General features: G+C 38.1%; 1 protein-coding gene across 1 annotated transcript; it reads right to left on the reverse strand.

The window, feature by feature from the left end:
• Positions 1-1,180: 1,180 nt before the first annotated feature.
• On the reverse strand, positions 1,181-14,256 carry lgmn (legumain). Its single transcript, XM_074661653.1, has 14 exons — positions 14,158-14,256; positions 12,772-12,936; positions 12,457-12,554; positions 9,112-9,193; positions 8,915-8,991; positions 8,718-8,793; positions 7,298-7,360; positions 7,078-7,144; positions 6,379-6,497; positions 5,704-5,793; positions 5,106-5,312; positions 4,736-4,906; positions 2,191-2,258; positions 1,181-1,715 (listed from the first exon to the last, which is right to left on the reverse strand). The coding sequence occupies exons 2-14, from the start codon at positions 12,913-12,915 to the stop codon at positions 1,673-1,675; spliced, it is 1,305 nt and encodes a 434-aa protein (XP_074517754.1). The 5' UTR covers positions 12,916-12,936; positions 14,158-14,256; the 3' UTR covers positions 1,181-1,672.
• Positions 14,257-14,412: the final 156 nt, after the last annotated feature.

Consider the following 14,412-nt stretch of genomic DNA (forward strand, 5'->3'; position numbering starts at 1 on the left):
AGGATCATCCAAGTCATTAGGATTTATTGTCTGTGAAGTATGAAGATCTGGACAAAATTTTGTGCCAATTGATCGAGTGGATGTTGAGATAAATTGGCATAAATCCTTTTCATATTAAAGGTCCCATATCATGCTCATTTTCAATACTCGTATTTTGTGTTTCTACTAGAACATGTTTACATGCTGTAATGTTAAAAAAAACACTTTATTTTCCTCATACTGTCTGCCTGAATATACCTGCATTTACCCTCTGTCTGAAACGCTCCGTTTTAGTGTATTTCAACGGAATTGCAACGGAATTACGTTGCTAGGCAACAGCTTGCATCCATGTTTACTTCCTGTCCGCTGATGTTATTTACATACACTGCAACAGGAAATAAACTGGGACACATTTAGAATGTTTATGTTTAAAACCGTGTAATGGTCTAAATATTGTACATTTGTGACATCACAAATGGACAGAAATCCTAACGAAAATCAGAAATCAAACCTTAAACTTGTTTTATAATATAAAATACCTGAAAATTTCACTTTTTACAATGTGGGACCTTTAATTAAATATGAATCTTATTTATTCTGGTGGTTATTCATCTTTTCACTGTAAGTCAATTAAAGTAAAATTACGTTTGACATGTACATCACTCATTTGCACATTGGGCTAAATTCTCAAACCTGGATACATTTTAACATTGATACCAGGCAATCATATTTGTTTCGTCTGTCATTTGAAATTGTGCCCCGTGTTTATTTTTTTATGTACTGTTCCAGACATACATAGCTAAGACGTAATCAAGGCATCACACTGTATAAAGTGGAGGACGAAGAGGGTATTTTTAATGTGGGCGTAGTTTCCCAGTTGGATCGGACCCTAAATGTGCTTAAAAATCCTTCTCACAGAAATAAATATCCTGTAAAATGTATCAGGAGTTTAAACAAGCTCACACTAAAAATCACACAATCCCCATAAAGCCGACAGCGGTTCATGGTAAAGGAGGATGTGTGTGGGTCTAACTGTCTGTCAGGCAGAGAAATCACAGCAAAATAGGCTTAGCTAGAATTATTAGGACAGCATACAAATCCTCTTCTGAAGACTAGCTACTGTTGATATGTGAAGAATAACACCATGTGAAATATTATCCCCAAAAGTGTGTAATTCTGATATTAAGGAATAAGAAAAGCATTTTTTTTTAGCAGTTTTGGTCTTTCGGATTTATTTCAAGATCCCTGTGTTACAGCAAAGTCTCTTGAGGTTCAACAAACATTCAACGTTCAGTGGTACGTCCTTTTTACATGTCAATCAATCATTCATGCCAGGCCGTCCATACCACAAATAAAGCTCATAGCAAAACATATGAATTCCATGTTATCATCGTCAATCCTGTGATCTAAAAAAAAATAATCAGAAGCAGTAAAATCTCATCCATAAACCTTTCACAGTGATCGTGCAACTCATCATAAAAACAGGTTTAAAAGTTCTCGGTAAAATCAAAAAAACATCACAAGTTTAAAAAAAAGAAAAGAAGAAGTATTAGTGTGTTGATGAAACAATAATGTCAACTCCACGTCAGATTGATTCCTAAGCAGTGCAAAGAGAAGCTCCGTCTTCTCAGGCCTTCTCACACGGAAGAAGCATTTTGATGGGAGACTTTCATGGATTTATAGAAACCCCTTTTCACTTGCGGAAATAACACACGGAGTCCATGGCTAGCTGGATGCTGCAGAGAAACAAAACACAACTTGTTTCAGTATCAAATATTCACATTTTAAAGACAAATAATGAACTTAAAATGTACAGTTTTATACAGATTAAACAACAATCAGATTACTTCTTATCCCCCACTGTTGAACAAGAATTGAGGAGGTACCGAATGTCATTTTTTTACATTCATAGTTTCTATTGAGGTTTTCGAATGAAGCTCACTACCTTTGAATCGTCCCCCACTTTAGGGTGAATCCAATCTTTAAGCCCACTCTTTTGTTCTGTCTATGTTGTACTTTTTGCCATATTATCTATATTAACTATATCTTTAAGTTATTAATAATAATAATAATTACAATGTCAATGTTATGAATGAAGTTTCTAAGCTTCAAACTATTCGGTACATCAGAATAAGGATCATAAAACCACAAAGACAACTGAAACAGGCAGGTCTAAAAACAGTGGTTTATGAAGTGGGAAGTGGATCTCACCTGTTTGCAGAGTATCCTCTCTCACAAAGGTTCACCAGAGCGTAGAGATGTCTCAGAGCATATTCATACTGAAACACAAGAGGACGTCACATGTCAAAGAAATGTCCCCACAGTCTGTGATACTAAACTGTTAATAAACAAAGTTAATTTCCCCCGGTCGTATTTGTGGCACTCCAAATGTCAAACATTTCCAGAGAAAAGGGAAACAATAAAACACATACAGCTGCTTGGAAGTACCCAGGATATTATTGTAATTAAATAACGATAAAGAAAAAGAATTAAAAAAAACCCATCCTTTAAATACTTCCTGTAGCAGGACTGCAGAGTTACTCTCAGGCCACCATTCCCCATCATATATTTACATCTTATTTCTGTTTTACACTCATGTGGAACTAAAACATATTCTCTGCTAGGGCTGCTCTGTTCTACCTGATCTGATACCTCTGTGATGGATCATCTTTTCTTTATCTGCCTCATCTATTTTATGATCATGGATTCTTTTTTACTTAAATACAAAAACTAAACAGATGTCTCGTATGTAAAGAACAAAATTCACAAGTTGTCCATGAACAGATACCGATACAGTCTGCCGCTCTCCACACCAGAAAAAAACACTAGAGATTATAATAATAAGATTATCATAATGCCTTAATTTGAATGAATTTGGAGTTATCAGTATCAATTAAGATAAATATAAATAACTAAATAAAAATTAATAGCTACAATAAACCATATAATTATATTTGTGAACAGTTTAACATCATCTAGAGTACAATATTTGCTTGTCCGTCTCTGCTACCGTCACATTCACTTGACTTCCAGCCATCTAAGTCATGGACCACTTTGCTTTAGTAAGACACCTTACTTCATATCAAACTAGTCCTCCTATTTGTGTCACTGTACGGAACTGCTCTGATGATAGATTGTTTCAGGTCCCCTTTAAGACCAACTGACACTGCTAAATTTGTTTGATGATTTCCGACAGCAGGACTTGAATCTCACAAACACGCACTAACTGATAAACAGGTTGCATTTATCAGGTCGAAACAAGTGATTTACGAGTTTATAAGTTTGTGCAGTTAAGTTTGGTGAATCCGACTTGGGACGCTGGTACTCACAGAAAAAAGTTTGAATAAGAAAAATACATAAAGTCATGGGCCTCATTCACCAATTTCTTCCTAAGATTGTTCTTAAATGCGTTCTTGAGAAACGTCACTCATTTTTTTTTTTTTTTTTTAAAGAGCTCTTACACAACTTCTCTTGACAGAGTACAGTATTATGTAAATGAGGTGGATATAGTGTATGAAAGCAGTGCAAATATTGGTTATTGTTATCCTGTTTTTTATTTATTTAATTTATTTTTATCTCTAGCGTTTCTTGTTTGGAAATAGTATTCTTTTCTTTCTTTTAGATATTTAAAAATATGTATGTCTGTCATTGTTAGGTGGGTTCCTTTTAAAAGCCCTCAGGGTTTGTTTTTTTCAACCCACCTGTGCATTTATTTATGTTATTGTATATCTCTTCTCTTATGATTTATTTTACGCACAAATAAAGAACTGAATAACTAAAAGTCTACGTCAGATTCATGTTCTTAAACCACAGAATTGTTTGTATCGGTGTGATAATAATGAATCCTATTCCTCGTGAATTGAAAGTGTGTGCCAGTTGATCATAATTTAGCACAAGTGAACACCCTGGCAATCCCCATAAAGGGCATGAGACTGCAGGGCCAGGTGCACACACAGATTTTGAAAAGAAAGCTTGAGAGAATTAAGTCAAGAATGCCCAAACAAAAGCCTAAAGAGGGTGGAGCACCGGCCTCCAAATGACTCCAACAAAAAACTTCAGTAGTTCTGAAGTGGAGGTACTTCAGCACGAAGCGAACGCCAAACAAGTCGTCATATTTCGTAGCGTCAGTAGTGGGTATAAAATAACACAATAAAGGACGCATGGGATGCTATTACTCGTCATTGTTGTAGTGTTAGTGTAGGGTTTATTTTAGACCTTGACGCTTTGTAAAATAATGAAAATGATTCTTAAAAACATAAAAAAATGGTGAAAATATGATTGTAATTTGAATCATATTCTAAGAAAACGCAATAACGCATTATTTTGCACAAAGTGGGTAAGTTGGTGAATGACGCCCCGTGTTCTTGCATGAGGCCTAATGTGTTAAGGCATAACTCAAGACATACAAGCTTATTCTGCACTTGCTGCTTACTGTCAGTCTCTCTGGATTACAGTCAGCTGAATGCAAAAAGGCAAATGCATGTAGATCCAAAACCTACTGATGGTTAACCTACGCCAGATCCGTTTCACAATAAATGTAAAACGGATCTACCATTTCCTCTTCTGAAGCAGAACCAGAGTCTTGACACGCAAGTAAGTTTCCATCATCAGCTACAGATGAATCCTGCCAAAAACTGTGACTAATCATCCGCTATGTTAACCACAAATTGTTCTAAATCTAATCTAATCTAATCTAAATTTGGATGGCACGGCTCCCGGTCTGGTCTAAATGAATGTGCGGGATGTATTCGTCTACCTCGGTTTTGTGCCAGTTGAAGCAGTTGTATTTGTAGTGGTTGACTGCAGCCTTGTAGCACTTATGCTGGGAGAGCTCAGCTCTTTCGTTGAGAATCTCCTCGGCCATGAGTTTGTTGCCGGTCACTTTCTCAACCACTTGGCGCATCGTCTCAGCCAGCATCTCCCTGACCTGAACACACACACACACACACACACACGTATTCAGACACTGTTAGGAATCTGTAACATTAAAGCTGTCATGGTAAATTACGTAAATTTGTGCAGTTAAACTCCCTGATAAATCAGATTTCCATGGCATGAAAAGTCCACCACAGAGGACCTGAAACATGCAACATACCGCAACACCGCAGGGCTTTTTCAATGTTTACCTTGTAGTGGGCATTGATCTCCATCAGCAGCCCTCTGGCAGCTCTGATGTCATTGGAGGCCATCATCTTCCTCTTGAGGATGGCCAGAGGAACGTCGGGGCTCGGGATCAGATTGGGATTTGTAACTGGCTTCAGGGTCATTGGAGCGGGTTGGACACCGGCTTTGGGGCTACCCTGAAATGCTACGACCTTCATGTGGGCCAAAGTCTGTATAGAGAGTAAGAAACTTAAGATGAGTCAAAATAAGGGCAGGAAACACACATTTTTCCCCCTCCACATCACTATTCTGCCATTTATATAGACAAATAAAACAGTACCCAAACCCCCCTCCTAATTTTTTCCGACAAGACAAAGCAACAGACATCATTTTCAGCATTTGTATTTTATTTATTTATTTATTTATTAAGTGCCAATTAACTGTACTGAAGTGGTATTTCATTTGCAGTTTGTAATACCTGGCAATAGTCTGTTTTTATTTTTCTATTGATCTCATTTTGGAGCTTTGAGCACTTTGTGATTGCACAATATATATATGTGAAAATCAATGACAATAATTGAATAATAATAAACTCTACATTTCATTTCATCATCCTCTCACCTTGTTTCCGAACTGCTGGACGTGGCTGGTGTTTGTGTGGCTCTTTACAATCTTGAACTGCTTAGACAAAGTTTCCTTGGTCAGGTCCTCCTGGAAGCACAAATGAAACAGAATGGTTAGAACATATTTGTTTTATTATCTGTTAATGAAGTTCAGGTTTTGGGATGTTTATACAGTATATTGTAGAGCCACAGGTGCCATCACTGCTTATGCAAAGTACCAAACCACCGCTGCTGCTGCTGTTGGAAACGTTCACCACTTCCTTTTCCTGTTCCTGCCTCTTTGACAACAGGTGTTTGGAACAGCAAATAAACCTTTAATGGACTTCATTTAGTCTCAGTTGCTATTGTACGGTTTAATATCAGTCGGCAACAGAGTTGTAAAATTACCAATACTTTGTAGGAAAATACAGGTAACTAGAAAAGGCAAACATTTCTGAAGGAAATTGAATTGCTTGCTTACTTTTGATAAAAATGTACACATGCAAACAAGTTGAAATGTTTGATTACACGGCTTTGTTGAATACTCGATTCTGATTGGTCAATCACGGTGTTCTATGGTCTGTTATTTCTTTATAACAGACCGTTGCTATGGGCGCAGTTCTGAACTCAATTGTAATTTCAAAATCATAAAAAGATTGAAAAAAATACAACAGGGGAGAACATCATCACCCACCGCATCGGAGTCCTCCATCCAGTTGACGCTGTACCAGTCTCCCAGGTAGGTGTCCCTCTTCTCGTCATAGTAGCAGGCGTAAGACGACTCCTGTGAGTTGGCTGCTGTGGTGGCGTACACTGAAAAATAGAGGTATATTCTCACGTTATGCTGTGTGACAGTTTGGCAGAGAATTATAATTTTCCAGTAGGCGAACCTAAACACGACTCAGGTGTCTGCTTGACCGAGTCATACATTTCAAAGACCTGAAGCTCTAAAGGCCAGTTTGTGAACTCATTTAGAGGTAAATGCTAAAGTTAAAGAGTGATTATGTTCCAGAGAATAAACTGCTGTTTCACATTTGGACTTTAGATATCTCATTTAGTCATTAAAACTAAAAATAGGGATGTAAATTCACACAGCAAAACCAGAACCTTGATTCATGTTCATCACATGATGAGGCCGAGCACATGACAGAGTTGACGAAGCTCACAGATTACCACAAGCCATAATGCTGACCCCAGTGTTTGACTAGACACACCACAGGACTATAAAGTAAAGTCCACAAGCTGGACTGCAGTGCTAACCTCAGTCACATGGTCACAAGGAAAAGTCAAGTTCATGTTGTCGAGGATTCAAGCAGCTATTGATCGTTGCTGCTTCCTTATCTCTTGGGGTTTTTCGTGGAAAGTGATTCTGCTGATGTAAAGTTCAACTCACCGTCAATGTCAGCAGGGAGGTCTGTCATCATTGACCCGGACTCACATGCCTCGATGTAGAACACCATCTGTGAATGTGCGCGGGCAAAAAAAGTTTTATGATATGATCTTGCAGCACAGCTACATCATCACCTGACTGGATTTTATCACTGACCGACATACTTTAGAGCATGTATAGACATACAGTATATAAAAACCAACAGCAGCATGTTGCTGCGTACCTTTTTGTACTTCTTGTTTTCGTGCATGTATTTAATGGCGTCTTGGAGGTCTTCAACATTGAGCTGTAATAGAGAGAGGACAAAAAATACTTTTAATGTAACAGTTTCAGAGGTAAACCACCATGTTGCACTTGTGCACTTTGAACATCCTGATTTGGTCAGATTTACTTTAAAGGGACGGTATGCATGTTTTTACTGCCAGTGTGTGAACAGGTTGTACCTAACCTAAAAAAATTAAACCTTCCTTGACTTTCTGGGTTTCCTCTATCAGCCTGTAGACTAGGGCTGCACAAGTAATCAAATATTAATCACAATTTTGGCTTCCGACAATTAAATAAACATGATCGACTGTGATATTGACGTTTAAAATGCTCCACTCATAGAAAACTCTGCTGCATATCAAATCAAGCGCTCCCTAAACTAACAGCCAGCCACCAGGGGGTGATTGAGATGTTTTGGCTTCACTTTTGGGGAGCCGTCGTGCACACTACAGCGACAGCCTGTGAAAAACCTTCCTGAATGTAACGGCTGCTAAGAGTGTGGAACCATAGCTAACGTTCAGCTAGAAATGGAGTCCGCTAACGCCAACAAACGACCAGCCCCCACCACAACTCAGACTCCAACACAAACTCCACAGAAGCACAAAAAAATCTAGGTTATATCTAGTGAAGTCCGTCTTGCAAAACAGGAATGTGACCGACGTTGGGGGAAAACTAGGATCAACATCGGCTGGACCTTCAACTCATGGAGGGACCTTCGTTTAGTTTTAGGTAACAAAACGGACCCCGAGCTGGCAAAATTCCTATTGGACAGGTGAGCTAACCTTAATGCCACGCATGTGAAATATATTGTGGTTTTAGCTGTCAATCATGCTCAGACTCGTGTGTGTCGCATCACTGTTTTTAACCGATGTTCGCTCGCGTCTACGTAGTGCGAGCGCAAGCAACAGGACGCTGAATGTCCTTGACTTAGCGGCCACAGGTGTCACTGTTAACAAGCAATCTCTGATTCTTACATAGAGCCCCTTTAATCATATTATATTTAACGTTTTAAAATGAAAATTTGTAGAAAACCATGTTTACGTTTCTCAAAGAAAGGTGTCATTTTGGTATCAGGTTGTCTTGGTGTCTCATTGACACAAGTACCAAAACATTTTAAAACACTACTCCTAATGTTTCAAAGACTATCTGGCTCTTGTTCTGTGCTTTATATCGTTGTTTTGCTTTTTAAATACTGATCAAATGTTAGATTCATGTCTCTGTATGGTAAGGTATTGAATTATATAAACACACAGGACGGATCTTGAGAGAGACAATTATCTGACAAAACCAGATGGGCAACATAATCGTTTCTTATGTGTCTGTTCCATTAAGCTCATGAGAGAACATTAGCAGGAAGCAGGAATTAGAAAAGTGCTCACGTCATCATTGGGAAAGGCCAGAATGCCAGGCGCCCCGTGGTCGGTAAAGTACACGAACACGTGATCCTTGGGGCCGCTGCCAAGACAAGCAGAATAAAGTTAGTTACAGATATCTTGATAAACCAGATTTTGTGCTGCTTTGATGTCACATGAGATTCACCACTCCTCTACTCTCTAGCTTTTATTTCATCACTTGCCTCTTCAACACTTTTCCAGAGCCACCTGTGGTTTTTTCGCCCTTCAGCACTGCCAGGAAGTTTTGTGGAGTCACATCCTGCAGAAATCAAAAGGTTTGATTTTAACACTCTTCAAACAAATCTATTTGAATGTCAAGAGCACTGCCAAACATTTATTTAAGAGCTCTTAGACAAATGTTACGCAATGAAGCACTCACATCCCCGGTGTAGTCTTTAGGAACTCCCTTGTACACATCTGTGCCGTTCGGCCTGTTGATTACTATGCCAGGGGTGGGGTTTCTGGGAACAAAAAAATATGAGTCAGATGTGCAGAAGGAAGTGAAAATAGCTGACAAACACTTGTCAGCTGATCAGTGAATCATTCACCTGATACCCTGTCATCAGGTCAGAGTCAGAAACTGGAGAAAACTCCACTGCACTGCAGGTTTTTCCCCTTTCACGCCAAGAATCACTTTCTCTAACGCTCAACAACAAGGACTCTAATGTGTGGCCATCGATTTTTTCAGTCTGTGAGGGAAATCATGCTGCACTCTCGCCTGCATTGACTTTAATATAAGTTAGTTATTAACCAAAATTCCCACACGTGATAAGCATGTCAGACACACAGTCAAGAGTATGATAAAACAATAAATGATGTATAACTTCTCTCTAAAAGCTGACCTACATTATGTCAGCGTCTTTTGATGCATGGACACATTGGGCAACGCTGAAGTGTGTCTACAGTTAATAATAGCGGAATAGCCATATTCCTCAGCTATCATTGGTTATTACTTAATAATTCATCTGCAGTGGAAATAATCTACTATCTGCAACTTCTCTCTAAAAAGATATTTTTACTTTTTAGGGCTGCAACTAACATGGTTGATTAATCTGTCGGTTATTTTCTCGATTAATCGATAACTTGTTTGGTCTATAAAAATGTCAGAAAATGGTGAAAAATGTTGATCAGTGTTTCCTAAAGCCCAAGATGACGTCCTCAAATGTCTCGTTTTGTCCACAACTCACAGATATTCAGTTTACTGTCATAGAGGAGTAAAGAAACCAGAAAATATTCACATTTAAGAAGCTGGAACCGACTAATTGATTATCAAAATAGTTGGCGATTAATTAAATAGTTGACAACTTGTCGATTAATCGTTGCAGATCAAGTACTATACATACAGTATATTTCTTTATCTGTCACATTACAAAGCTGGACAGTGCTGAAAGCTAATGTTGACTACAGTGCTGGAACGATTACTTGATTAGTCAATGGACAGAAAATAAATAAATCACTTTGATAATCGATTCATTGTTTAAAGGACCAGTGTGTCGGATCTAGCGGTTCAGTGCGTAGAGTGTGTGTGTACGTCACATGGGAAGTGAGTGGTGAAGCAAAAGCGAGAGAGCGGTGGAGCAAAACAGCGTTTGGTTTGTCCGTTCTGGGCTACTGTAGAAACATGGTGGAGCAACATGGACTCCGTGAAGAGGACTATGTAGATATGAAGGGCTCATTCTAAGCTAACGAAAACACAACATTCAGTTTCAGGTGATTATACACTAATGGAAACATAGTTATGAATATTATATTCTATTTCTGCTAATAGATCCCTCTAAATGTTACACACTGGATCCTTAAGTCATTTGTTAAGCAGAAATACCAAACATACTCTGGTTCCACCTTCTTCAATATGAGGATCTGCTGCTTTTCTGTGTTTTATATCTCACTATATATTGAATATCTTTGGGTTTTGGACTGTTGGTCGGACAAATCAAAACATTTCAAGATGTCACCTTTGAGCTCTGAGAACTTCTGATGGGCGTTTTTCACTACTGAGTGATTGAAAAACTAATGATTGATAGATGGTGGAAATTGTCAGTTGCAGCTCTAGTTTACTATTTGGAGATCAAATTGTTTTCCATCTTGCCTCTGAATTCTACTTAAGCCTTGGTCTAGACTTGCAAATAACTTTTTCATACATTGCAGCAGGTTTTTAATGACACAAGAAAGGGTTAAGTTCATAAATCATATACAGTAGGAAAGTGAAATATAAGTCCAACTGGGCCACTAACTGACAACACTCCCCCAGAGCAAGTGGACAATCATTACTGTCGAGCACTGCTGTATGTCACAGTGTGTAACAGTGATCCTAATTCTGACTGAAACCGACGGATCTGCTTTCACTCCTGCTCTTCCATCCAGTCAGTAATTTAACTCCGAGTCCTGAAGGTGCACTAAAATTAGTTCCTTGTGACTCCTTTCAGTGGATCTCCTTAACTCAGCCTGTAAATGCTGCTGCTGCCGCTCTGACAATGAACCACACAGCGCCGACATACCTCAGTGACATGAGAAATACCCACACTGTGCGGTTTACAGATAGGGCTGCAAACCTCTACTCTGTTACATCACTGTACAATCGTGAGTGTTTCTGCAGTTCCAACAACTCCAACAGAGTGAGACGTCTTCTCTCTCTAGTGGATCATGCCATATCAATTACAGGAGTTGCATTCTCCCAAATAAGGTTATCACTTATCATCAATAATTTAAGCTTATAAATGAAATACTTTTGAACCAGGATCTCTACCAGTTTTGGGATCAAGTAGCACATGAAAAATAAGTTAGATTTAGTAGCTGTTATTTCAATTGTTAAATCAACATTTAAGGTAAAGATACAAGAGCTACAACGATTAATCGATTAGTTGTCAACTATAAATTAATCGCCAACTATTTTGATAATTGATTAATCAGTTTGAGTCACTTTTTAAGAAAAAAAAGTTAAAAATTCTCTGATTCCAGCTTCTTAAATGTGAATATTTTCTGGTTTCTTTACTGCTCTATGACAGTAAACTGAATATATTTGAGTTGTGGACAAAACAAGACATTTGAGGACGTCATCTTGGGCTCTGGGAATCACTGATACATATTTTTCATCATTTTATAGACCAACTAATCGATTAATCAAGACAATAATCGACAGATTAATCAACAATGAAAACAAACGTTAGTTGCAGCCCTAGCAGATAACTATATAACCATATTAAAGGACTCGGATCGGGATCAGGGCCAAAGAAACTTAACCAGGACATCCCTAGCTGGAACCATCAAATAACTGGCAAAATATGACTTAAACAATTATCAAAATAGTTGCAGATCAATTTCCTGTCAATCAACTAATAAATTAAACGACTAATCGCTCCAGCTCTACTGACAGATAAGCAGACGTTAAGTAAAATATACATAGCTGACATCATCATTCATTAACTTTAGTGCTTAGTTCTAAACGGCACCTCATAATACACTATTTAAGACAGTGTGGAACGCTTAAACAGTTATCCTGTAATTCAACTTTTAACTGAAACATGCAATACAACATGCATAAATGGTTTATAAAACATGCGTGCTATAGCACATTTTCACAGTCTACTAATTTGCAAAAAGGGAAGAATTAAGATAAACAACTAACAGAAGTTACAATGTTTGTTTTTTTAACACTTCAGGGGAAAGAAGAAGTCTCCGGATCACAAAGATAATGCTGGACGGAAACAAAAAAATGTCAACTCACTCCTCATTTTGTGCCAAGTCATCGTACATCATGACCACAATCTGCTCATCTGGGATGCCATTACCGTGGAGGATCTGGTAGGCATGGCATGCATCAGCCTGAGAGAAAGAGAGAGGAAAAAAGAAAGAGCAATAGAGGTCAGTTACTCATTACTAGAAGGCTGGAAAAACTGGATTTTGTGAAGGGGAAGTGGCTTATCTGAGAAGTTGATCTAATCAAACCCACAATGCTGATTGTAAAAATAACAATTGAGTCAGTTTGAACTAGATAATGTCATCACATTGTGAGAGTAGTTTACTGTTGTGCAGCTCTCACCTGGTGTCTGTAGTTGTACCAGCCATTAGAGCCAGCAACGATCACCGCCCAGTGCTTCCCACCGTCTGAGTCCTCCTGGGAGGGGAATGCATCCAGCAGCCCGAGACTCAGGCCGAGCAGCACGAGGAAGACTGCCTTAAACATCCTCTCCTTTCTGTGGGAGTCCTGAATGAATGACAGGGATGGTTTAAAATATATCACTGTTAGAATAAGTGTTTGTTAGGACTGTGAGGTGGCATAAAAAACACCCAGATAAGCATCAAATAACACAAATAACACGCCACCTGACTGTCTGGATGTCATTAAGGACAACACACACCCCCACAACAGCCTGTTCTCCCTCCTGCCCTCTGGTAGAAGATACAGGACCCCCAGGACTCTCCCCAGCAGACTGAGGAACAGGTTTTCCCCCAGACCATCAGACTTTTAAATAGATAATTCATACGACACCTTCTCACACAAAAATATATCTTATACTGTATATACTGTATATGTTCTTAATGCACATGTTCTTAACATGCCTTGTACAAAGTATTTCTTATATAAGAGAAGATAAGATAGAACTGTATTAATCCCGAAGGAAATTCTTGTGCCAGAGATTGCTCAAAAATACTACAAAATTACAACAAGTTCAAGTGTATAAAATAATAAAAAAGTACTATTTCTAGCACCAGTGCCTAATAGAATAACAATTAAGTAAGATGCATTTAGTAAAATGAGTAAATAAGATAAGATAAGTCAAATGAAAAAGGTAAAGTAAGCTAACAAACTTAAGAAAAATAAATAATATTGCACATATTGGACATTAATATTGCACACAATGAACAGAATATATGTACATTCATACTTCCTGATATGCATATGTTCTTAATATGCCTGTATATGTTCTTAATGTCTGTATATATTCTTAATATGTCTGTATATGTTCTTAATATGCCTGTATATGTTCTTAATGTCTGTATATATTCTTAATATGCCTGTATATGTTCTTAATATGCCTGTATATGTTCTTAATGTCTGTATATATTCTTAATATGTCTGTATATGTTCTTAATGTCTGTATATGTTCTTAATATGCCCTTGTACAAAGTATTTCCTTTTATAATTGTAATATAACTTATTATTTAAATGGAGCTTCCCAAATAAAAGCATTTCACTCGATTGTACCTGTAATATAAACACTAAACATCTTGTATCTTGAATCTTGAATCCTGCATGTCACATGATGAGATCCAACAACAAGCTAGCTCAGCTGTTAGCACAACAATCTAGCAAAACTGACTGTTTTTAAAGAGCTGAGAAAGCTACAATACTGTTATATAATAACATTTTAATACGCCGAGTTAATCCCAAGCGATTTATAAACAGAAAAAGATGTGTTTTTACCTTTTCTTTGTTGGTGAAGTAGGAAGGAGACAGCAGTGAAGTGACTACATGAACCTCCTCTGCAGGACTCACTGGGACTTTTATATGTGACGTGACGTGACGTCGGGAAAAAAACGGTTGATAGGAATTCTACAGCAGCAGCCAATCAGAGAGCTCGGTGGCTCGGTGGGCGGGGCTTCACTGTAAAACAGTCATGTGGTTGAAAGAGCAACAAAAACATGTCTGAGCTGGTCTGTTTCCATAATGGTCTGTTTA

The sequence above is a fragment of the Sebastes fasciatus genome, chromosome 15, assembly GCF_043250625.1.
Source record: "Sebastes fasciatus isolate fSebFas1 chromosome 15, fSebFas1.pri, whole genome shotgun sequence".
NCBI classification, from domain to species: domain Eukaryota; kingdom Metazoa; phylum Chordata; class Actinopteri; order Perciformes; family Sebastidae; genus Sebastes; species Sebastes fasciatus.